The following is a 24,715-nucleotide window of genomic DNA, read 5'->3' as shown; positions in this document are numbered from 1 at the left end:
GCCTATGCAATGCCGTTATTGCGCACAAAGGTAGAAAAGTAATAATACCGTTAAGATTAATTAATGATAATGGATAAGTGTAAACTATTGGTTATTTCTAATATTAATAAGAGTAAATAGTAAAAAAATAATTTCTCCTATAATTTAATGAAATAAAATTATTTTCAAAAATTTTTAAATCGAATGAAACTAAATGAGTAATTTATTTGATACTGATAAATCTGATTTTCCTTTTATTCTATGATATGTCTAGTTTTTTTCTTGATCCATCATATGGGTCTCTTAATATTCAATTTAATGAAATGATCTGCAAAATAAAAAAAGATGGTCATGAGTATACTGGGGATGTCCCGGTAGAGACCCTCCAACGTTTAAGTCAGATTCATGAACCAGTGTAGTATAAATACGGCAGAGTTGCAGAGAAAAATAAAATAAAAAATATGGATCCTAAAAGGAAGTCGGAAGAAGAAAACCCCCTAAAAAAGATAACCCCCTAAAGAAGATACCTTCTCCTTTTTTACATGTCTCTGATGTCTTCCACCTCTCTGTTATTGTGCTACCTATTTATATTACTAAGACCCGTACGTACGGATGTGTCAGATCTCTCTATGCTAGGCGGCTATTTAATTTTCTCGGCACGCGTGCGGGCTAGGCTGTGAAGTGATTGGACCAGCTCCTCTCCCTCACATCATATCATCGGATTGAGCTTCTTTCTGCTGAATCTGGACTCGCGGGTAATCCATCCGGCCCGGCGTGTCTGGGTCGAGATCCGAGATGCTAAGTTGGTCAGTCTAAGTCTAAGAAGGGCTGAATAGATTTTGGGTCATTATTCTCCTCTTGAATCCGGTCTGGTTCAGAGTAGAAGAAATCGACGGTCATCGAATATATTTAGATTAATTCTCCTTTGAATATTGGCTAGTGAACTGAGGGAATTTATTTTTCAAGAAATTTAAATTATGGATAAACATTAAATTTTTTTATTTTAAGAAAAATAACTTTTTTTAAGGAGAATATTTTCGTGAAAATATTTTTTAAAAATAAATTATTTTTTATAAATTAATGGAGTTTAAATATGAATAAATTTAATAAATATTAAATAATAATTTTTCTCATAAAATTTAAAAACGGTTTAATAAACAAAACTGGACGGTTGTTCTTTCTTTTTAAAATCCAAATTAAAAAGAATTTAATATTAAACCTTATGAAATTTATATTTGCTACATATAGCATTGATTTATTCTTTTATTAATTCCGGCCTAATCTCTACTTAAGTCTGCTTTGTAATGAGATATGCAGCTTATTTACTTATGGAAATAATCTAGTTTTTTTTTTTAAATGGGGGAAATAATCTAGTTAAAATTACAATTTTCACATTTGTATTTATTGATATTTCTTTCTAAAATCCAAGTTAAAAAGAATTTAATATTAAACCTTATGAGCTCTACTTAATGAAAAAAAAAAAAATTACAGGCACGGCATGCCGTTTAGACTATTTTTTTATTTTTTGTCTACATGAAAAAGGGTCCATTACGAATACGATCGATGCACCTTATCAGCATCTTTCAGTATTATATTATTCCCGCGTCTTTTAATTATTTTCTTTCCCCCTTTTTATTCACATAATCTCCTGAATTCAAAAACTATCACTCTCCAGACGCACAAAAAACCTAACTCACCTGCACTCGCCACCGCTCTCCTTCACCGTACAATTGGTGCAATTGAAGCAGGAAAGCTCCGTGAAGACCGTCTGTCTCCCTATAGAAGATGTTGAAGGCGAAGACATTCAAAGGAGCGAATGTCTTCATGTCCAGGAACCTGGTGCCGCCGGAAGTCTTCGACACTCTTCTTGATGCTCTCAAGCTCAACGGTGCCGAAGTCTTTCTCTGCTGCGATCCTTCAAGGAATGGCCCCAATGATTATCACATCATCTCCTCTCCTGATCACGTAAGTAATTGCAATTAACATAGTTCCTGCCATTTCTAGTTTAGTTTGCTTCAATTAGGTTTTTCAATTTTTTTCCCTATTGTTTTCAGGAGAAATTCGAGGATCTCAGAGCTAGAGGCTGTAATTTGCTAGGTACTGTTACCTTCTTTTGTTTTTACTTTTTTTTTTTTGTGATATTTTTTTTTGTCGTGTTGTTAATGTAATTTATGGAATTTCGTTTCTGATAATAGCTTGTGATCATCCCTTAGTTTATTCTGAAGTTTCTATACTGGAATATCACAAAATTAATTAGTTTATAAATAAAGAAATGGCAAAAAGACGGGATTAATGTGATAAATCTCAGTTCATTCTCTTATTTAGGATACATCCTGATCTTTTTTTATTTTTTCCTCATTGAAGATTGTTTTCTACTATATATATTCTTAAATAAATAGGTGGTTAAAAAGATGCAATCAGTTTCCCGTATTTTTGAGTTATATATGTAGGCAATGAAAAAAGGTCAATTAATCAGGAGGCATAGCAAGAGTGATGAATTGTGACTGAAATTAACTCAGTGCTCTAGCTTTTGTCTTGTATTTTGTGCACATATTGCTAACATTGTTCTTATTTTTGGGCTCATGTAATATTGGGCAGGTCCTCAGTGTGTGCTTTCATGTGCAAAAGAGCATAGAGCACTGCCTAAACAAGGCTTCACATGTTGTCTTGCAATGGATGGTGTCAAAGTTCTGGCATCCGGCTTTGAAATGGTTGAAAAGGTATTCTTTTTATAAAAGGAGATATAAAAGGTAAAAGAATTGTAATATCTTACTAGACAATAAGGCCTCAGCTCCATTACAAGGAAGATTGCTTTAACTGGAACTATGTATGTGTCTGTGTGGGTATATTGGATGCCTTAAAGGTCAAGTTACATTGTTCTTTGGAGTACCTATTGCTTTTCTCTATCACTCTCTTACTCCCCCTTTCCCCTCCACCAAATGGGAGCTTTTGTTGCTGATTTTTTCCAATGCTTATAATTATGAAACAGGACAAGATAGAAAAGTTGGTAACAGCAATGGGTGGTCAGTTGCTTGCAAAGGCATCTTTGGATGTTAGTTTCGTCATTGTAAAGAATGTTTTGGCTGCAAAGTACAAGGTCTAGCACTGCCCTTGAAAGCTATTGTTAATTCACATTCTTATAAATTATTTTGCTTCATATAGGAGTGATCCATTTAATATCCATGATTTCTCTCTTTTTCTCCATCTGCCATGAGGTATGCATGTGAGTGTTAATAAGACTAAATTGGTTTAGAGTGTTATGGAGGAATTAGGGGTGAGCATTCGGTCGGTTCGGTTCAAAACCGAACCGAACCAAATAAACCGAAAACCGAAATTTTAGTATTTATGAAAACTGAACCGAACCGATTTTGGTCAGGAACCGAATCGAACCGAACCGGTCTGATTCGGTTCAATTCGATTCGGTTTGATCAGTTTCGATTTTTAATAATTTTTTTTTATTTTTTACACTTTATTTTTAATATTTTAAAATTTAATTAAAATATTTTAATCTTAATATAATTTAATTTCTCTATATTATTGAAAATAATATATTATTATCACTAATAGATTCAGTTTGGTTTTTTCAATTTTTTTCTGATCAAAACCGAATCGAACCGAAATAACCGAAATTTTTAAAATTAAAAACCGAACCGAACCGAATTGAATAAAAAACCGAACCGAATTTTGAAATTAATTCGATTCGGTCGGTTTTTTCGGTTTGAACCGAATACTGCTCAGCCCTAGGAGGAATCCACTTTAGTGTCTTGGATACTTCCAATGCATATTAGGACATCTCTTTGGATTTGAGTCTGAAGTTGATGTTTCTACCTATGGATCTAATAATGGTGAATTAAGTTATGTAGGAAAGCTGATTTGGTTCCTTTGAAAGTTTTGTTCCTCATTGGATAGTGGTTGTTAAGCTAGTGTTAGTCTTTGGAAAGTCAGATTCTAGGTTTTCTAGACGTGGCCGTAAGGTTAAGATTTGTGCACAAGGTGGCTCATCCACAAAATTTTAGCTCCTTAATAACATGCCTTTAGGACTTTGGAGAAACCTTTCACCACAGCACCAAACAATCATCACCACCATCTGCTTTATTACAGTTGAAGCTTTAATATCCTTGATGAGGAGATTCAGGATATTTTTGGATCATGTATTATGTACTTCAATGAGTAAGTGCTGCCTTTTTGTAATGTCCCTCTTTTTTGCAGTGGGCTCTAAATGTTCTGAAGAAACCAATTGTAACTATTAATTGGTTATATCAATGCTGGAGCGAGCATCGTGTTGTTCCTCAAGAATCATACCGGGTCCTTCCCTTTTCTGGATTAATGATATGTGTTACCAGGATACCTGCAGGTTTTGATACAAGCCAGTTGTTGTTTGTGGCTATTACTTGTTTCTAATAAACAATTCTGATTTTATAACTGGTTTATTGGCCCTTTTCAGATGAGCGGAAGGAAATTGAAAAAATTATCACGCAAAATGGTGGGAAATACTCTGCTGAGCTGACGAAGAAGTGCACACATTTGATCTGTGATATATCCTTTTCATTAAGACATTTATCTGGTTTTGGTTCATTCATTTGTTCCACTCTCTTCCTTTTCAATGTTTTTCTTAGAAATAACAAATCCTTGGAATATATGGTTTATTGCATAAACCTTCATCATCCTTATATTGCAAAGGTGCATTTTTTTATGGAATCTTCCAATTACTTTTAATTGCCTATCTTAGACTGCCTTATCAATGATGCTCTCTCTCTCTCTCTCTCTCTCTCTCTCTCTCATACACACACACACACTTGCATTTTCATGTGCTGTGCAATTGAACTTTTAGGGCTTACAAAATCGTGTGTTTCCTGATCTAGAAAATTGTAAAATTCCTTTCTTAAATTTTATAATCCTGATAACGGAAAGTATGATATAAATATTTTAATGTATATGTAGGTTTTCCTAGTGACCAAAGTTGCCCAAGCTTCCTGTGTGATACGTGTTAGGTTAGACTATTAACTATAGTAATCTATCTACCTTTGCAACTGTTGGATGTGGAAGTTGTAACATTATCTAATGGTGAAGCACTCAAGCTAGTGCTGCTTCTTGCATGCTTTGAGATGACAGATAATTAGTTCCCAAAATGCCTTGTCTGCATTTTGAAAAGAGTTTCACTAAAATTATAAGAATTTTAAAAAGAAAAAAAATTTCCCCTTTATAGAACCATTTTCCTGCAAATCTGTGTTTCCTGACAAAATTTGTCTCCTAAAGGTTTCTGAAGCATTAATTAAGGATGGCTTTATTTGTTTTCTTGACTGCCCATAAGCTCCTGAAGGTGATAAGTACAAGGTTGCTCGAAGGTGGGGCCATATTCATATTGTAACCCGGAAATGGTTTGATCAATCTGTTGCTAGACGAGGTAATGCTAACACTAACCGTATCATGCAAATTCTGGTTCACTTAGCATTTATAATATATCAGCTTTAATTATTCACCTCATTTGTATGGGTTGTGCTGACTTTGAATTTTTATTCTTTGATGAGTAGCATGTCTTAACGAGGAGTCTTATCCTGTTCAAGGTGGTTCTATATCTTCAAATAAAAATTTGAAGTGTCCCTCAGTGGCACAGCCTATCCAAGACAACAATATTGTAAATTCACTATCTGTGCAGTCCTCCATTGCTGCAGAATCTAGTTCCCCAGATTTTCCTTGTGCAGTGTTTCCTGAGTCAGATTTAGAAGCTACCCTCTCGCAGAACATGTCTTCCATGTTTTCAGATCCTCCTGTCTTTATGAAAGCAGGAGATGATGAAATCCCTGCAGAGAACCCCACAAATGAAACAAACCTTGATAGTTGTATAGCCAATGACTCTCAGTCTGAAGATAGTGAACTCTACTTGTCAGAGTGTAGGATATCACTTGTTGGCTTTGAAGCTTCTGAGCTGCGTAAATTAGTTAATATGGTGCGAAGAGGTGGGGGTTCTCGGTATATGTCATTCAACGATAAATTAACACACATTGTAGTTGGGGCTCCAACAGAGGTGTAAGTCTGCTCTGAATTAACGGCACTATCAAAGTATTTAAATGCATTGCTTGGTTATCTTCTCATTTACATCGGGTGAATTTTCAGAAATGCCTCGACTTGCTAACTTGTGATCTCTATCTGATGATGTTTTATGTTTCATTATTTCTCTCTGCTTTTGGGTTGGTATTTGAGGATCATCTTATTTGGATTCCTACACTCTTGGTTTCACATGTGGTTATATGTTTTCTCCCAGTGAAAAAAAGGAGCTGAGGGGCCTTGCTGCCTTGGGTGTTATTAATGTGGTTAGACCAACCTGGCTTGAAGATTGTGATCGTGAAAGGAAAGAAACCCCTGTTCTCAGGAAACATATTGCCTATGATTTACTTCTTCCTAAAGGTTTTCGTATTACTTTATCATGATCATTTCTGGTTCTCTTTGTTTTGTTTTTCCTTTTCCTTTTTCTTTCTTCCTTTTCAATTCATGTTTGTGCTGGAGATATGATGTGTGTTGTTTTTATTTTCATGGGCTTGATTATTCTCATTATTTAGGAATTTCTGTCTTGCTTTTCGTTTTGTTCTCTTAACTCTATGTCCTGATTACATAGATTCTGCAAACTCCATTAAAGGAGCACTAGTTGGCATGGCTAGCATGAATCAAGGTAGAGTCTCCAGTACCCATTCAAGCCTTCACTCTGATCATTTAATGGGTGGTACAAACTTTGGCAATGGGAAGGCCTCATTTTTGGAGAAAGACAAGGAAGAGAAACCAGAAATCAACCTGAACAGAATAACTGTGGACACAACCTTGAGACAGTCTCAACAGAACCTGTTATCTGTTGTTGACAATCGAAAGAAGAATGGAAAGCAGCATGATTCCAGGGATCAAAATCAGAAGCCATTTCCTGTTTTCAAGGGAAAAACATTTCACTTTTCAGATTCCTTTCCTGAAGATAGGGTAAGCACTTCAAATTAAAGTTTTTGTCACTTGTGATTTTCTACATCTATAGTTAAGTGGATACTGTATGTTGTGACAGATTCAGTTGATTCTCTGATGCACTAATTGTTTAAATTTTAGATAAAGTCTACTTTTGATGCCTGTTAGCTTGAATTGCTTATGCTTTAACCATGCATTCTTTGTCTTTTCTTCTCTACTTCTATTTTTATTTGGTTTCATGCAGCAGGTCCACATTCTTAGTTTTTAAAACATTTTGCGCAATTTTTGCCAAATATATTCTCTTTTTATGTTTCATTGACCTTTTTCCCTTTCAGAAAGCTGAAATTGTTTGGTGGGCAAGTTAAGGAGAGGATATGTACTCTCCTTTCTTTTTCTTCTTCTTATTATTTTAATAGTTTTTATTTGGTTTCATGCTTCAAGTCCAGGGTCTCATTTTAAACATTCTGTGCAATGTTTCCCAACTATATTAAGTTGTTTTTTACATCTACCTTTTTTCACCCTTTCAGAGAGCTGAAATTGTTCAGTGGGTGAGTCAAGGGGGAGGGGATATGGTGGAAGATCATGTAAAACAGAATGTGCACTTTACCATTGAATGCCATGGTGTGGTACCAAGGTCTGTAGATGTCCCCCGAACTACTTATGTATCCAGTCATTGGGTCAGATCTTGTTTAGAGGTATGCTCCTTTGAATAATTAATGACACGTTTTTCAGTATTGTTTTTCTTATTTTTGCATGATTATTTATTGATGGAACTTATAATGGGAATTTGTAAAAACTCTAATGCAAGATGTGAGAGCAATGGCTAAAATTTGGGACTTCTATTGGAACTCTTCTTAGTCTTGGCTTATGCTTTATATCGAGTATGCATTGAAAGGAGTGGAGATAGGGAACTTCAATTTGCATTTGATATGTCCTAGGAGCATTCTTTGGGTTATGCATCAAATATGCTTGTGTTTCAAGATTAACAGCTGAAGTAGAACCAGAATGATGTATTCTTGTCTTAGTTGCTGCTGCTGCTGCATCTATTGTTTCTATTTCTATGTTTAACTTGATCATCTCCTTAATTTATAGTTTAAGTTGAATGGTTATTTTATTTGTTTAAATATCTGATAATCCACTAATCCAGTACACTGAAAATTGTACTAAATATTATTGCTATTGAAGGATGGATGCTTGCTGGATGTTGGTGGTCATATTATGTATTCTCCACTTCCTTGCCGGATTCCTTTGCCTGGTTTTGAAAGCTTCCGATTTTGCATCTCACAGTATGAAGAGAAAGATAGACTACTCCTAAGAAACTTGTGCTTTGTTCTTGGAGCTAAATTTGTGGAGAAACTGACGAGAAAAGTCACTCATCTACTATGCAAGTTTACCAGTGGGCCAAAATATGAGGCTGCTTGTAAGTGGGGCATATGCTCGATTACTTCTGAGTGGATTTATGAGTGTGTCAGGCAGGTATATTTATGATGTTTGCTGTGTGTATCTGTGTGACCATTTATTGTTGACCTCTCAATATATTTGCATACAACCTACACCTGCTGCAGAATGAAGTTGTCACAGTGGATCACTTTCGTCCAAGAGAAGTTACTTCTCAAGACCAGGATGCAGGAGTATGCACTGTGAGCCAGTTTCCTACTCAAGCTGATCGAATGATATCTGGAGAGAATCCATCTCAATTTGAAAGCCAGTCACAAAACCTTAGAAATGCGCCAAGTCTGACAGGTGGTAGTAGAATTAACAGCCTTGGGGAAGAACTCCAAGAATCCAGTGACTATTGTAAAAAGGCAAGGCTTTCGGAAAGTGATGTTCAAAAGGAGCTGCTTTCTTCTGGAGTTCATTTAGATGATTCAATCTGCAAGATAGATCTCGTTGGAGGAAACAATAAAAATGATAATGGAGAACCTTCTCATAGTGTTCCTGATGTAGCAGCTGCTATTGAAGACTTACTAGAGCAGACAAGCAAGGTTATACCATTGATGACTCTTCAATTGCTTTTTTGATGTTTAGTTTATAGATTACTTTATGCTGTCTGATTTAATTTCAGATTCACGATCAGAAGTCACCAGGGAGGAATGGGTGTGACAAAAATGTATCCTATATTTTGATTATTATTTTTCTTCATATAATTATTCTATCTCTGCTTCTGTCTAATCCTTGATGGGAAAACAGCTTTATTCATCTGATACAGTACTTGGTGAAGACCATGGCTCTCACCATGTCCTTGGGTTACCTAAGCATTGGTTAAATAGGTAGTGATGTTATTTATTTTAATTGCTATCGTTTGTAATTCTTGAATTTTATTTATTCAAATGTTTGCTCAGCCATTGAATTTTTCTGTTTAGTCCTGTAGATTTATGATAATGAGTCCCTACTTTATAAGCATAAACTTATTTCACCATCCGACATGTATGAGTTCTAATACTTTCTTTTTACCTGGATAAATTTATTACTGTAAATAGCTTGATTGATCTTTCCAGTTGACAAATATAATTTTCTTTTTTACTTATTTCTTATTTTGGCTTTTTGGGGTGTTTTGCTTCTCTCTTTTTATTTCATGTAGTTCTTTTTTAACCCCTTTTAACCTTTATTTTATGCTTTTGGTTCTTTTCAGAACTGGGAAAAGAGATGAGCTACCTAATCCTTCTTCAGATGTAAATAGAGGAATGTATGATGGGTTCAGTGAAACTCAAACAGAGTCGCAGGTTTATGCTCTCACTCATTGGCAATTTGTTGGTTGGTTGTTTCATGAAGATATAAATTTGCTTATTGCATGGCTATAATGTGTTTATATTAGCGTATTGCCTTTAGGTGGATGGAATTCCACTCTGCTGATGGTGCTTCACATTGACAATGTAGGTTGTTGGCTATGAAGAAGATTTGTCGGGCAGGCAAATGCTTATAGATAGGGTTCGAACTCGAAGTAGCATGGCCTGAGTTAGAACCATAGCCTCTGTAAAATTTATTTGGCAGTTGACAACACTGTATACCGAGATGAAGGTTTGATGGCAAATCTAAAGTTTCTTGGCCTATCAAGGTAAAGTTTAGCGCCCTGCATCAATTCAATTATCAACCTTGCTAAGATGGGTGGTCAAGATTAGACAGTAGGGTTTGATAGCAATTGTAATATGTATCCCTGGATAGATTCGAGTAATTAACCAATATAATATGATTAATGCAGCTTGTGAAGTAACATTTTATATAATTAGGCTGTGAAATTCATCTAGGATTTTAGCTGAAATACCTGATGTAATTTTAAATGTGATGCATTGGTTCAGATAATCGCAAGTAGTTTTTTAAACGTGAGACTACTCCATTCTGCTAAGCTCAAATGAACATACAGGGGACAAAACTGGAATTAAAAACTCAACTTTTGCATTCTCATCTGAATGCCACAACTGGCAGATTATGGAATCAAAGGTGAAAGCAGTTGATTCCATGGTAACATCATGAGCTTATTCATTATGAACGATGTTATTGTTAGCATTGTTTCCTTCCCTGAGTGAGCAAGGATGCTACATTCTAGGGTTTTGGACTACTTTTCAGGTGATGGCATGAAGATGGATGGGAGAGATGGGGATATGGACTCCTAAGTAAGGCCGAGTTATGTAAGCATTGATGATCATTTTAAACTGTTCTGAGCTGACTGATTTTAGTTTGATTGCTAAATGTGACGGCTCTTTTACCCAGTTTCCTTACATGGGTCAGGGATGGGGAAAAGTAGCTGGGATTCGGATTTGGGAGAAGAGACTGCACTCTCACTTTGCAAAATCTTAATTCTGGCTCTCGATATATGTAGTTGTGTTTATCTTTTATCTTTATATATTATGCGACTCATTATTTATATATATATATTTTTTAGTATCACGGTCATGAATTAACATTTTTATTATTGTACAAATAAAATTAAAAAAAGAAGAAATATACAAATAACTAGTTATTTATTTGTACATTTGATTGCAGAAAATACTTTTTTTTTTGAAAATTAACTTATTTAATTTCTTTACTCAAGCTATTAAACTCTTGATTACCCATAATTTTTAGTAGCTAAAGCCTAAATTAGCATTCCCCTGGAGCAAACCGGACCTTCCCTCCATTCACATTATACACCACCTCAAAATTCTGTTGTTGCGTGTTCCCAAAAATCGCTACATCCCTCGCGTCGCTGTTTCCAGCAAACGATAAACACACTTGCGCTTTCCCATTTGCAACAAAGATTCCCGCTTGATCGATTTCTACGTCACCTCCATTAAACGACAACACAATCTTCGGCACACTAACTGTTTCGTACTTGCTAAAATCATAGCAAGTGTCCAGTATTGACAGTGGCTTAGCCTTTGGATACTTGGACATTGCTTTCTCGAATGCTGAACGGAGAGCAGAGTAAGCCCGTGTGATTACAGTGCCAGAGTCTATGATTGTTCCTGCTCTAGAAAACACCGTTATGGAGATTAGAAGCTTCTGGCCGCCGACGATCATTCCAATGAGTTCGAGGCCATAAAAGTTTGCATCAGAAGATAGAGGGATGAATTTAGCAGATTTTGATTGTGAGGCACCGAAACTGAGAAAGCCGGTTTTGCCAGAAGCTGGGAGACAGTAGGAAAAAAGCTTATTGTATTTTGAAGCGGTTTGTGTGACGATGGACAACTTAGCTCGGCCAAGACCAATCAGGCCGCCAACTTTCCCGAACAGTCCTCCATTTCTCTGGCCACAACCGAAGTAGAAATTGTCAAAAACTCGGTAGATCCAATGCTTAGCCTTTCTTTGGCCAAGAATCCAACAGAGAATGATCCGTCACCGTATTGGAGGCCGTACACACATGTTGAGGAGACACAATCAGGAAGGATACCTGTAGCGGAAGTGACATAAGGGCAAATTTCTGAAGTGCAAGAAATGTTGAAATGGGAAGTGGATTTAGTAGGGTCATAGGCATCGACGCCACGCTTGCATTTCGCCCAAGTGAGGTCACTTCCAGTGTCGAAGATGAGTCGGACATTCTTTCTAGGAGTGCCAAGTCCCACGGTGTCGGTGACAAAGTAATTGCCTGTGCCAAGGGAGAGACCTTTATTGGCTGGAAGTCTAGTACCATCCGTCTGCTTGACATCGCTGCCTCCGGAGGTTATGGAGAGCTTTGAGTGAATTGAATCCACTCTGGATTGATCTTCAGCAAGGATTTTCTCGAGATCGGGAGCATTTGCATTGCCTTGATTCAGCTGGGAGCATGGCCCGTGCCTGTGAACCACCTTCAAGACTCCCGTGTTTTCTTTGGTAGAGTTCTCGCAGGAAGTTGATTGAAGCAAATCGCTAACTTGAATGGTATGGAAAAGTTGAAGATGTTGGCTTTCTGCTATTTTCTTGCTTCAAAAGCAAAAGAACCCTTTTCTAAAGAGAAGAAAAGGCATAAATAAAGAATTAGTGAAGAATACATGAAGCAACTGTGGAAGATGGAAGCAGAAGTAGCCATGGCCAATCTTCCTAGTTGCTATGATTGCAGAAAAATACTTAAATGTGTAAAATGTTTTTATTTTTAAGACTTATTTCAACGAAAGATAAATCATTTCATTCAACTAGAAACACATGCCATTAACAAAGTTAAGTTGCATCGGAGGATTACATATGAGAGGGTCCTCACCTAAGGGCTCTGGCGGCTAAACTATAAGCAGTTACATTGCAATCTTTGTTTGCCCAGCAGAAACTGATTTCATGAAAATCACTGGCCAAAACCTGAACATCTTCGATGATTCCTTTGATATCCGGTGGTGGGCTAACATTTAAGTATTGAATGACAAAACCCTCTCTTTCGCCAAGACAAGAGCCTCCTGAGGTCCTAACGCTTAAATGGTTAAAGGATCTGTTATGGCTGTAAAACGCCTACAACTCCACCCACAAGGATTGCCGGATCCGTCACATGCAAAAACTGTAACTGAGCCTAGGTCCCTTGCTTTAGAATTGATAGCTTTCTCAACCTTATAACAAATAGACTTAGGCAAGCTAGCAGTCTGCATGTTAAAATAGAAATGGCTGAAAGAACTGATTGGACCAAAGCGATTCTACCGGCCATGCAAATCTAGGAAACTTTCCACCTAGCTAAGACGCTTTTTAACTTTTTCCACAATGTATTGATAAGTTGTTTTGTTAACACAAGAGTGGATAAGGGGAGCACTCAAATATCTCCCAAGATTATCAGTCTCTTTGATCCCAAATATATATGTTGCACACTTGCCTCCTGCGCTGCTAGGCACATTTTTAGAGAAAAAGACTTGGGATTTAGCTGTGTTCACTTAAGCCAGAACAAATATTGAAATCTTTCAGAACACCACTTATAATATTTGCTTGCTCCATACTAGTTTCTGCAAAGGAAACTAAGTTGTCAGCAAAGAAATGATGACTAATACTTGGACCTCCCTTATTGAGTTGGATAGATTTTCCACTTGTTATGCTCTACCACCCTCTGAATTTCATAAGCTAAGCGCTCCATCAATGCACAAACAATTATGAAGATTAAGGATCTTCTTGTCTAAACCATTTTGACAAAAAAAAAAAAAATCTTTTAATATCGTTACAGATAACTTATTTTGAAAATAAGATAACTTATTTAGAAATAATAGAAACACGATTTATAATAACCGAGATAAGGGAGTCGGGGATACCAATATCAAACAAAGAATCGTAGAGAAAATTCCAATTAGGCCTATGATTGGCCTTTTTTAAATCCGCTTTTATGGCCATGAAGTCTTTCTTACCCTGTTTGGATTTCATAGAGTGAATAACTATCTAGGTAATAATAATATTATTAATAATATGACAACCTCGGACATAGTTAGACGAGATCGAACCAATGATAGAGGGCAGAATATTTTTCAATCTGTATAAAATAATCTTGGTGACAATCTTATAAAACACAGTCTGAACTGAATAAAGGTTGAAGGTTCATCCTCCTGGGATAAAAGTAACAAGAGTATTATTCACAGACTCATCAAAATTACCCCCTCTATACTAAGTCCCCTCAATTATTGCTGGTTATAAAATATAATCTTCAAACTTCATTTTAGATCTAAATTTGACTGATCAATGCTTGGTTTATTGTCCTAGTATATGTGGTACTATATTTATTTTTATTTCCACGTGATATTTTAATTTATTGTCGTGCGAATGTCTAGGTCCTTCATACAAGAAATTGAGGGGTGTGAAGGCACAGTAGGACACGTGAGTCAAGTGACCAAGTTGATTTTCTTATATGTACAACTGATGTCTTGTGTCTTGCTTTTCTTATCTTGGTTGGCCCTTTGGAACTTTTCTCTCATACTAGTGAATTTGAGATGTGGGATTTCAACCCTACATCTTTCTCTCCAATTGCTTTCTTTTTTTGTATATAAACATAGATATCTTCGATCCATTGAACTGAAATTAAATTTTATTCATATTAGACCCATTTAATAAAGTGCTTCTAGCGAAATTTTAATCTATTTATGAAAATCAAACTCTTAATTTTATTTATGACAAAGAAAAGTGTTTTACTTTTCATTCTGTGAAACTCGTTGATCTAATTGATCTATAATAACAAAATTGAAGGAGTGACAAATTAAAAGTTTGAATTATTTGACAATGAGTTTTTTGTTGGACAGACAGAAAATAATATTTGACTCATTATAGAAATTTGCTAGTCCCATTACGCATCTGATAAACTTTAAAGAGGTAAATCTCTTTCTCTTGCTTAAAATTTTGTGATCTCCATCTGACAGGAAACTAGTATTCTCACATACATCACTTCCCTAACTCTCAGCTCAAGATGGTAAGATAAAAAGGAAGAACTAATAATTTCTGAGAAGTAAAACAATTGTAGAAAGCAAACCTTGGCAAGCCCATATAATCAATAACTTGATCATTAAGTAGAAAAGAAAAAAAAATTCGAAAACAAACACACTGATATCCAGATTTATTTTCTCTTCTTCTGTGTATAGTTTAGAGAAAGAAGCCTTCATAAGCTTTGAGGAAAACATCAAGGAAACGAATTAATAATACTTGTAATCTTCTAAAAATGAAATTGCATTATCACACGGCCCTCACAGCATTGAACCTCGGCTCCTTGGGGAGGAACTTCTGCTCTGCATAAATAGACATGTAATCACCAAACACAAACTTGGGGTATTCTTGATGATTCATCTTCTCCTGATTGGCTTTCTCTACCAGTTTTGTCGCCGGAGCTATTGTAGCTTTGAGAGATGGGTTATAAAATGAAGCAATTGACCTTCTGTTGCCTCTATGGCTGACCAGAACCCTGTGCCAGGTACTCTTGTACCTGCCATTGCTTATTACCTCAATCTGATCGCCGGTGTTTATGATGATAGTGTTTTTCAGTGGCTGCACGTCGATCCATTGCCCATCCTTGAGGATTTGAAGACCTCCCACCTCGTCGTCTTGGAAGAGTAAGATGACACCCCCAGCATCTGTGTGAGCTCGAAGGCCGTTCACTAGCTCAGGATGAGGACATGGTGGATAGTGGCTAACTTTAGTACCAAAAAAGCAATCGTCTTCTTCTCCACCATTTAATACCTTCTTGATGTATCCTTTGTGTAACCCTAAGTTCTCATCCATTACTTCCATGACCCTCTCAGCCAGTTTCTTCAGTTCAGCTCGGTATTCAGCCATGGTTTCCCTGTCATGGATATCAGAAATTTAGATCACACATTGAAAGGTTTCAAGGACTAAATTTATCAGGAAAAGTAATAGTTATAGGTGCTTACTTGAACCCAGGGGTTTCTGGTGGCCATTGGTTATCATCTAGGAGAATGAAGACATCTTCCCAGTCCACATTCTCCAATTTCTCACCATTTTTTTTCTCTGCCAAATCCTTCAATGAGTTCATCATTTTCGAGTTCTTGAAATTTTCCTCCCTTTCCAGCTTATAGCATTCTGAGCAAACCTTCTTCACCCTCTCCAGGAGCTCTTCTGCAATTCCATGGTTCACCAGCTACACCACAAAAATCATAAAAATGATACAAATCTTAGAAACCCTTTTCAGTTTTCGGGTTTAGATAGATTTATCATACTAAATATTTCCTTGTTATTAATAATACTTTTTCTTATATATATATATATAAAACCTGGAAGAACCCCCATTCCTCGCAGCCATTAGCGATCTGAGCCATTGCCTCGGCTCTCTCCTCACCAGAACCATTCACCTTAGAGAAATCAATCACTGGAATTGCCATTGCAGCAAAGAAAAATACTTAAGCTCAGAGAGAGAGAGAGTGAACAACGATTGATGCCAAATGAGGGATGAAGAGGTGTATTTATAGATAAATTTGCCGCCATTCACCGTCAACTGCTACAACTACCTTTTATTATTTCCTTTTTTATAAAGTAGCCGTTAACTTTTTTCTTTTAATTTCTGTTTAAAGTTTGATTAAATAACACTCATAAACACAAGGTGAAAGTCAATGCTTGATTAGCTTTCGTTAATTAATTAATTAGCCACACCAAATAACTGAACCACTGCTTAATTAGTGCTTACCCACAACATAAGCATTCTGCTTAATATTTTTAATAAGTAAAATGTTGCAATTTTTTATTTGAAAGGGAGAGAAATATTATTAATTCAAAGCAATTAACGAAATTATACGAGAAGGAGGAACATGAACCCAAATTTTTTAACCTAATTCAAAATGAGCCGATATTGCTAGAATATTAGCGACGTCATTCGCAGATCTGGAATAAAAATACATCTTGTTCCTCATAATTGGATAGAATTAATTTACAATTTTGAACTAAAAGACCAAAAGGTGATAAGTAATCTAACAAAACATTATTAATGGACACAGCAAGAATCTGAGCATCCGATTCGAAAAAAATTCGATTCCATCCGCACTCTTTATTCCAGCAACGTCTCTTGAAAAGCCACTATCTCAACACACTTAACCTCCATCTGGCTATAAAAACAGTCTGTTTTAACCTCCATAAATCTGCCATTAGCATTTTGGACTACACAAATGAAGCCTAGCGAATTTCGCTGTGAACTTAAAGAGGCGTTAATATTAACCTTAATCCAACCCTACGATGAAGGGGATCAAGATAGTCAAAGCCGAAACGATATTAGTGCAGTTGGTAGAACCAGAACAGTCCCCTATATTACTAAAAAAATTCAGTGCTAATAATTAATTAATTTCAAATATTATTATCCAAATATAGCATAAACATGTTTCAAAATATTCCAATTTCTCACTAGTCACCTCTCTGCTGCACAGATCTTGATGGGATCAGTATCAATACTAAATTGCTAATTACCATTAACAAATTAAACCTAATTAACGTGCTTAACTTGCAGTGGCATGTATCCTAAACCAAAGCATGTGCAGTATTCCCATATATTCATCCAAAATAAATAAATTTTAAAAAAACCCATTTATTTACTTATAACTGAAATCTCTACCGACTACCGATTAATCTTGTTGACCACTCTCTTTATAAAATATATTATCTCGTAAACCCTAATCCCTTTTGACCTCGAAATTCTACCTCTTTTAGGACAAGTTTGAATTATACACCACACTGATTTGCAGGCGTAGTTTGAGGGCTAAGTAAAAAAGCAAAAGGTCAAATTATATTTGAATTTAATTATGAATAGTAAATAAAAATTAAGAAAATTTATTATTTAGTTTATAATAAAATATATTAATAAATTGTGGAGTCCAATAATGAATTAGTTATGCATTTTTATTATGAAAAATGATCTGTAAACTCAACCAGCTATGTATATACATTGTAGTGCATGTGTATAGTTGGCCTTGTGATTTTGATTGTAAGAGTGTCTGAATGTTAGGGTACATTTTCTGAAGAGAACAGACAATATTGACCGTCTGATGAACAAGTGACGATGCTAGAAAACAAATGATTTTATGTTAATCACTACAAAATTGCTGTATTTGTAGGAATGATCATGTTAGAAAGGCAATCTTGTTTCATTGCTGTACATGTTTGTTGTACTTAACAAATCTAATGGTCGGTTGCTGCATAATTGGCATGTTTCCATGCCAGATCCCATCATTTTTGTTGATCTGCTGCTCTATTTTCATCTTATTATATTATATTGTGTATTATTTGCCTAATTAATTAGACATTAAGTATCACGTGTATGTGCACTTTTAATTGAATCAAATCGATCGATTTTGGTTTAATAATTCGACTAATCGAAACATTCAATTTGGTTCGATTAGTATTTTTTAGATTATTCAATTTTCAGTTCAGTTCGATTTAAATGTATTAAATAACTGAGTAATCGAATTAACCAATTTTACTATATATTATTATATTAACTCTTAACTAACTCAGCCATCAGTCCAAACTCAATCTCTTTCATTCCCTCTCTTATTCAATCCAATCAGCAATTTAAGTCTAATCGTGTTAAATTTACAAATTTCTGTTTTAATACAATTGAATTGAACTGATTTTTATCGGTTTATTTCAGTTTAATTATATATTAATAATCAATTTGATTTGATTTTTAATATTTTTAAAATTCAATTTTTAATTTTTTCAATACGATTCAGTTCAAAACTGAATTGACCGATTGCAAAGGCTTAATACATGCACTGAAAATAGCGCATGCAACGTTTTTTAAAATTTAAGTATTTATTAGATTACAATTAAAATTAAAATGTTTAATTAGTAAAAATTTACATCAACACACTCCGTGTATGTTCATACTCATTCATACAACATTAATTATTATCGTTTAAATTTAATTAATTTTTTATTTTTGAAATGGGATTGGGATTGAAGGAGTAAAACTTGATATTTTTCATATTTACTCAGATGTATTTACCAACAGACTATGTGAGTGTAAAATTTAATTCATCTCTTACCTCGTTGAATTACAAGAAATGCATTAGATCACTTAAATCACAGTTTCACTTAATTATAGTTATCCCTATTTTAAATTTAATTTCTGATAAATTATATTAGATCACTTAAATCACAGTTTCACTTAATTATGCTCCAGTTAGGAAATGATGAGGAAAAGGAAAAAAAAATAGAGAAAAATAATTTTGGGGATGCTTTCTATTAGTGGCATACAGGAAAAGATTTGGTGTTGCTTTCATCAGAGCTGTATACTGGGCCTGATGAGTGCTGAGACAAAAGAGATATGTAAGGGTTGTGATTTGCAGAATCAGTTTTGATGCTTACGAAAATAAAGCTTGTATGATTGATGACCAAACTTTCAATAAATTTTTATAAAATTATTGTAAAATTTTTATTTATTTTAAAATAATTTTTTTAAAAAAATTAAATCCATTCTTTTCAAATAAAAAAATTATTTAAAAAATCAATTCAATTAAATTTTTATAAATGAGTGAAGATAAGTTCTACTTAAGGTAATAATTAAGTTAAATTTTGAACATTAATGTTTAAAAGTCAACCCAATTTTCTATTAATTAAAATTTCATTTTAGATAGATTTATATAATTAATTAATTAATTTGTGTTGTGATTGGGTAATATTCATGCACGGAGTTGTCCAAATGTGCGAGTCCCTTTCTTCCATTTGAAGAAGTCTCACATGCTGCTCACTGAATAATGGAGTTTTTAACAAGCCAACACAATCAAAAAACTGGTCCAGAGTGCCTGCACTTCCATTTTCTTTATGCTTTCTGTCTTCCTCTCTCTAGATCTCCCTCTTTTTGAAAATATATATATATATATTATGAAGTATTGACCATTCAATCTCTATAGATTAATTGCACATAAAAAAAAACTTTAAAGAAATTAATTTTTGAGAAAAAAGAAAATAATGAAATTTAATTTTAGTGATGAAAGTTTTTTTTTTAAAGAATACCCTATTTTTTTTAGATATTTGTTGATATTACCTATTTTATAGATATTAAACATGAAAGGAAGGTTTTTTGTTTGGGCCCACAAGAAGTGGACAGACATGAAACTGGCCGAAGCTATTTTCAGGCCACAAGAAGTTGTATAAAACTTGTCCGGTCCTCACAACAGACACAATATTGATACAGAAGTTTAACGAAATATAGCCAATTTTAAATTGAATAAAATACTTTTTAATTTTTAAGTTATATAAAAATTAGGTATATTAATAAAAAAATTTAAATATTTACAAGAATTTATATTTATATTCAACGTTTTAATTTTTAAATAATAAATTTAATTTTTTTAATTTATCACAATTATAATTAAAAGAAATAAATTAAACTTTAAAAAATTATTAATAAATTATAATATAGTCAAATTTTATTTGACTAATAAAATAATGTTTAAATATATATATTTTTATTACAATAATATTATTTTTTTTGTTAATTATATTATTTACTCCTTATTCTCACTTTTATATAATATCATATATTATAATTAAAAAAATATAAAAAATAAAATTTTATAATTTAAAATATATAATATTTTATTTTATTTAAAATATTATTAATAAAGAGTAAAATTTTTTAAATATAAAAAATATTTGCATAATTTATAATATTAAGTATAAATATTTAATTAAATATTTTAATATATATTATTTATACGTAATATTTTATATAATAAGAATTTATTCAATATAATAAATTTAATATTACATATAATAAATATAAAACATATTTAATTTCAATATAAAATTTAAATGAAAGAATTATATATTTTATTAATATATAAATTTTAAGAATTATATTATAATTTATATTAATTTTTTAGATTGAATTTAGTTCTTTTTGCTATAATTGTAATTCCAATTTATTTAAAGTTATTATATTTAAAAAAAATATTTGATTTTATAAATTTTAATTTAAAAATATAAATAATAAATATTCTAAAAAATTAATTCATATTTTAAAATTTTAATAATTATGTAAAATAATCAAATTCATTTATTCAATATATAATATGTGTAAAAAATTATAAACATAATTGTATAAATATATAAAAATATATTTAATAAATATTCAGTAAGATATTTCGCACATAGAACTTAAGTATGATATCTTTGTTAGAAAAAAAAAGTCTGATATAAAATCAGATAAAATTTTACAAATTCAATTGTATATTATTTAAATTCATTATAACAAAATTTTACTTGACATTAAAATCTGATCCTAGCCAAGGATAGTGGTAATATATAGCAAAGGATTCTGAAAAGATTTTTTTTTTTTTTTAACCCTTTGCAATTTGAAGCAGGATTCTCAACAGGTTGACTGACTTAGTTAATCAGATTCTCCAAGCATCGAATCCGAAAACCAATAATATAGAAATAAAGTTTCCAAACACTGCCTAATTCAAATTCTTTTCTTCTGTTTTTTATTGTAGAAATGGTCCATTTGATTAAATTCAAATTTGCCAACTGCTGAGACTTGTGATTACTAAAAAAGTAATTAACTTTTCAACTGATGAGGCTTCATTTGGTTTTTGAATTACGACTTGTCCGAGTAAAGGCAAGAAGAAAGTCCCACAGCGCATACCCATTAAAATAATCCACAATGATCCTGTTTTCAAGCCACTATAGCTCACAGCTTCATGACTATTGCAACAATTAGGGTTGCCTGGTTGACTTGTGACAATGACTCGTTTAAACAATTAGCCTCACTTCTTCTATAAATCATCTGACAAACATGGGAAACGTTTCTATACAGCGGCTGTTGCAGAGTTTCTACTCTCTCTCTCTCTTTCTCTATTGATCTTCTTGCTTCATGGCTCCAAGTGTACATGCTGGCTCGCCTCCTACAGTTCTGGAAATTGATTCTGGAGAGAAACGTCTAAATGAGCTCGGATACAAGCAAGAACTCAGAAGAGAAATGGTGATTTGATGATCAGCTTTCGTTTTCTCAACTCTCGAATATTTTTACGGTAATGAAATACTTGCTTTAATTTCATGCAGACCTTGTTGAAGACGCTTGCAATTACATTCTCGAGCATGGCAGTTTTTACTGGAACACCTCTATATGGCCAAAGCCTGCTTTATGCAGGACCTGCAAGCATGATCTGGGGATGGCCGGTGGTCACATTCTTCACCTGGTTTGTTGGAATAGCCATGGCTGAAATTTGTTCCTCTTTTCCAGTATGTGCATCTTATTTTTTCATTCAGTTGACTACTTATTTCTTCATTGGCTTCTAACAGTAACTGAGAATATTCAACTCGAAACCTCACAACTCTAGACACCCCCTTTCTGATTAAGAAGGCTACCCATAAATATCCACCTTAGAGCATTGTCTTGGTCAAAACATGTTTAGTAAAGTAGTACATGCTCTTCTGTCCGGTCAAAGTTAGAAATATTTTTATCTAATTGATTAATTGGTAGCGTATGTAGACGGCAGGGTTGATATTCGACCGTATTAATTAATTCATATATATATATTTTTTAAAGGGAACATGCAACTCATGACCCTTACATGTAATTTGGCATGAGTGTTCAGACTACATATGATCTTTCTACGTTTGTCAAAAGTTTGCTGATACATGTATAAATATGGGTTTGTTGAAAAATTAATGTAAACAGACCACAGGTTCGCTTTACTTTTGGGCTGCTCATTTGGCTGGACCCAGTTGGGGGCCTTTTGCATCTTGGTGCTGTGCCTGGCTCGAGACCATTGGTGTAATTTCTGGGATTGGTGCTCAGGCATATTCAGGATCACAGGCACTGCAGATGATCATTCTTTTGTCCACTGGAACAAACAAGGGTGGAGGCTATTTTGCTTCAAGAAGTGTATTCTTGTGTATGTATATAGGCTTTACTATGATATGGGCAGTTCTAAACACTTTCGCTTTAGAAGTCATTGCATTCCTCGACATAATCTCCATGTGGTGGCAGGTTTTCTATATAATTATAATTTTCCATGAATTTTCTCACTTTATAGCTGAAATATATATGTCTTTTCGAGCAGTTTCATTGATCTTGCAGGTGATAGGGGGTTTAGTTGTTATAATAATGCTTCCTCTGGTAGCAAAATCCACACAGCCCGCTTCTTATGTGTTCACTCATTTTGAAACATCACCTGAATCAACTGGGATTAGCAGTAAACCTTATGCAGTAATTATGTCTGTGCTCCTCAGCAACTACTGCCTGTACGGCTACGATGCTGCAGCTCATTTAACCGAAGAAACAAAAGGGGCTGACAGGACTGGTCCTATAGCCATCCTTTCCAGCATTGGCATCATCTCGGTTTTTGGATGGGCTTATTATTTAGCTCTTACTTTCAGTATCAAGGTACAGAGATAGAATTTTTGCCTGAATCTTGTTTTGAATTCAATTGAGAAACTCATGAAAAGTTGATTTCATTGCAGGATCCTAGCTATTTGTACGATGGGAACAATGAGACTGGAGGTGCACTAGTTCCAGCACAGATAATTTATGATGCATTTCATGGAAGGTATCATAATTCAGCAGGCGCTGTAATTTTCCTATGTATCATCTGGGGATCCTTCTTCTTCTGTGGACTTTCAGTGACTACAAGTGCTGGCAGAGTGGTAAATAGAAATTAACAAGTTACGTTTACTTCTCCATTTGATTTCTCTTCAAGCAATGACTTGTTTCCTTAACTTGAAGGTCTATGCTCTATCAAGAGACAATGGGATTCCATTTTCACCAGTATGGAGAAAAATACATCCAAAATACAAGGTTCCAAGAAATGCAGTGTGGCTATGTGCAGCCATCAGCATCATTCTTGGGCTACCCATATTGAAGCTTGATGTGATTTTCACAGCCATCATATCAATAAGTACAATTGGATGGGTTGGAGGGTACGCTGTTCCAATATTAGCGAGGCTGATGATGGATGAGAAGAACTTCAAACCTGGACCATTTTATTTGGGCAGAGCAAGAAGGCCAATTTGCTTGGTAGCCTTCCTGTGGATTTGCTATACTTGTTCAGCATTCTTATTGCCAACAAGCTACCCAATCCGATGGAAAACTTTCAACTATGCACCAGTTGCTCTCGGGGTGTGTTTGACACTGATAATGCTTTGGTGGGCATTGGATGCAAGGAAATGGTTCAAGGGTCCTGTAAGGAATATCGATAGGCAGCATGGAGATGCTTAAATGGATTTAAAATGAAATGGAATTATAAGAGCTTGATGATAAGGCGAAAACAGCGTCCGCAGCTCTATATTCTTGGTGACAGGCCAGAGGTCTGATTTTCCAAATATTAAATCTAATTATTCCTATTTTTAATGTTGTTTGAGAGATTTTTGATTTTTGAAAAAAAAAAATTCCAAGTAATTATTGAAAGAGTAATTTAAAATAAACTTTTTAATCTCTTAATTACCATCTCAACCGAATCCCATTGTTTATATGCAGCTCATAATTTTAAAGAGTACTAATATTATTTGTACGTTATTAAATTCATTATAATATTTGTAAATTTTACTTATTTATATATATTATAAATTTAAATTATAATAAAAAACTAACTATAATAATTTAATATTTAATATATTTTTATAAATTAAATATTTTTATTATTTAAATTATTTAATATTTTATTATTATCTTTTAATAAATTGATTGATACTATTAATTATTTTTAATAAATATTCATTATTTTATTTTTTTAATATTATAATATTAAATTTTAAAATTAATATAGTAAATTTTTACTAAGAGTAGAGAATGAGTTTTATTACACTTAAAATATAATTTTATTAGTTATTAGTTAAAACGGTTAACAATTTTAGGTTAGTTTTTGATATTACTTTAAAATTAAATATATTATTAATAATTAAAATAAAACTATATTATTTAAAAATTTTATATTATAAAATTATTTATATTTTAATT

At 33.7% G+C, this 24,715-nt stretch overlaps 3 protein-coding genes and 1 pseudogene across 8 annotated transcripts; 2 read left to right on the top strand and 2 right to left on the bottom strand.

Annotated features, from left to right (window-relative positions):
- The first annotated feature begins 1,599 nt into the window (after positions 1 to 1,599).
- On the top strand, positions 1,600 to 10,805 carry LOC110604446 (DNA topoisomerase 2-binding protein 1). Of its 5 annotated transcripts, XR_006350047.1 has the most exons (19): positions 1,600 to 1,944; positions 2,034 to 2,076; positions 2,578 to 2,699; positions 2,969 to 3,076; positions 4,189 to 4,333; positions 4,424 to 4,515; positions 5,290 to 5,383; positions 5,511 to 6,006; positions 6,242 to 6,384; positions 6,593 to 6,942; positions 7,449 to 7,616; positions 8,107 to 8,397; positions 8,487 to 8,906; positions 8,987 to 9,031; positions 9,112 to 9,191; positions 9,554 to 9,644; positions 9,799 to 10,380; positions 10,486 to 10,547; positions 10,648 to 10,805. XR_006350047.1 is itself a non-coding variant. In XM_021742608.2 (17 exons), the coding sequence occupies exons 1-17, from the start codon at positions 1,765 to 1,767 to the stop codon at positions 9,874 to 9,876; spliced, it is 2,946 nt and encodes a 981-aa protein (XP_021598300.1). In that variant the 5' UTR covers positions 1,600 to 1,764; the 3' UTR covers positions 9,877 to 10,805. The 5 variants fall into 5 exon arrangements, 2 of the variants coding, with proteins under 2 accessions (XP_021598300.1, XP_021598332.1); XR_006350046.1 differs by having other exon boundaries at positions 10,486 to 10,805; XR_006350045.1 differs by having other exon boundaries at positions 9,799 to 10,547.
- A 193-nt stretch (positions 10,806 to 10,998) lies between these two features.
- Positions 10,999 to 12,443, bottom strand: LOC110609827 (annotated as a pseudogene).
- Positions 12,444 to 14,778: 2,335 nt separating this feature from the next.
- LOC110609941 (1-aminocyclopropane-1-carboxylate oxidase) lies at positions 14,779 to 16,188 on the bottom strand. Its single transcript, XM_021749784.2, has 3 exons — positions 16,044 to 16,188; positions 15,684 to 15,910; positions 14,779 to 15,595 (listed from the first exon to the last, which is right to left on the bottom strand). Exons 1-3 carry the CDS (start codon positions 16,149 to 16,151, stop codon positions 14,992 to 14,994), a joined length of 939 nt encoding a protein of 312 aa, XP_021605476.1. The 5' UTR covers positions 16,152 to 16,188; the 3' UTR covers positions 14,779 to 14,991.
- A 5,231-nt stretch (positions 16,189 to 21,419) lies between these two features.
- On the top strand, positions 21,420 to 24,173 carry LOC110609816 (amino-acid permease BAT1 homolog). Of its 2 annotated transcripts, XM_021749638.2 has the most exons (6): positions 21,423 to 21,739; positions 21,820 to 21,999; positions 22,439 to 22,750; positions 22,841 to 23,146; positions 23,224 to 23,406; positions 23,486 to 24,173. In XM_021749638.2, the coding sequence occupies exons 1-6, from the start codon at positions 21,632 to 21,634 to the stop codon at positions 23,975 to 23,977; spliced, it is 1,581 nt and encodes a 526-aa protein (XP_021605330.1). In that variant the 5' UTR covers positions 21,423 to 21,631; the 3' UTR covers positions 23,978 to 24,173. The 2 variants fall into 2 exon arrangements, with proteins under 2 accessions (XP_021605328.1, XP_021605330.1); XM_021749636.2 differs by having other exon boundaries at positions 21,420 to 21,739; positions 22,439 to 23,146.
- The last annotated feature ends 542 nt before the right edge of the window (positions 24,174 to 24,715 follow it).

Source organism: Manihot esculenta, chromosome 2 (genome assembly GCF_001659605.2).
Source record: "Manihot esculenta cultivar AM560-2 chromosome 2, M.esculenta_v8, whole genome shotgun sequence".
Classification (NCBI taxonomy): domain Eukaryota; kingdom Viridiplantae; phylum Streptophyta; class Magnoliopsida; order Malpighiales; family Euphorbiaceae; genus Manihot; species Manihot esculenta.
Note: the sequence above shows the minus strand (reverse complement) of the source record. Positions and strands in the feature narration are given on the sequence as shown.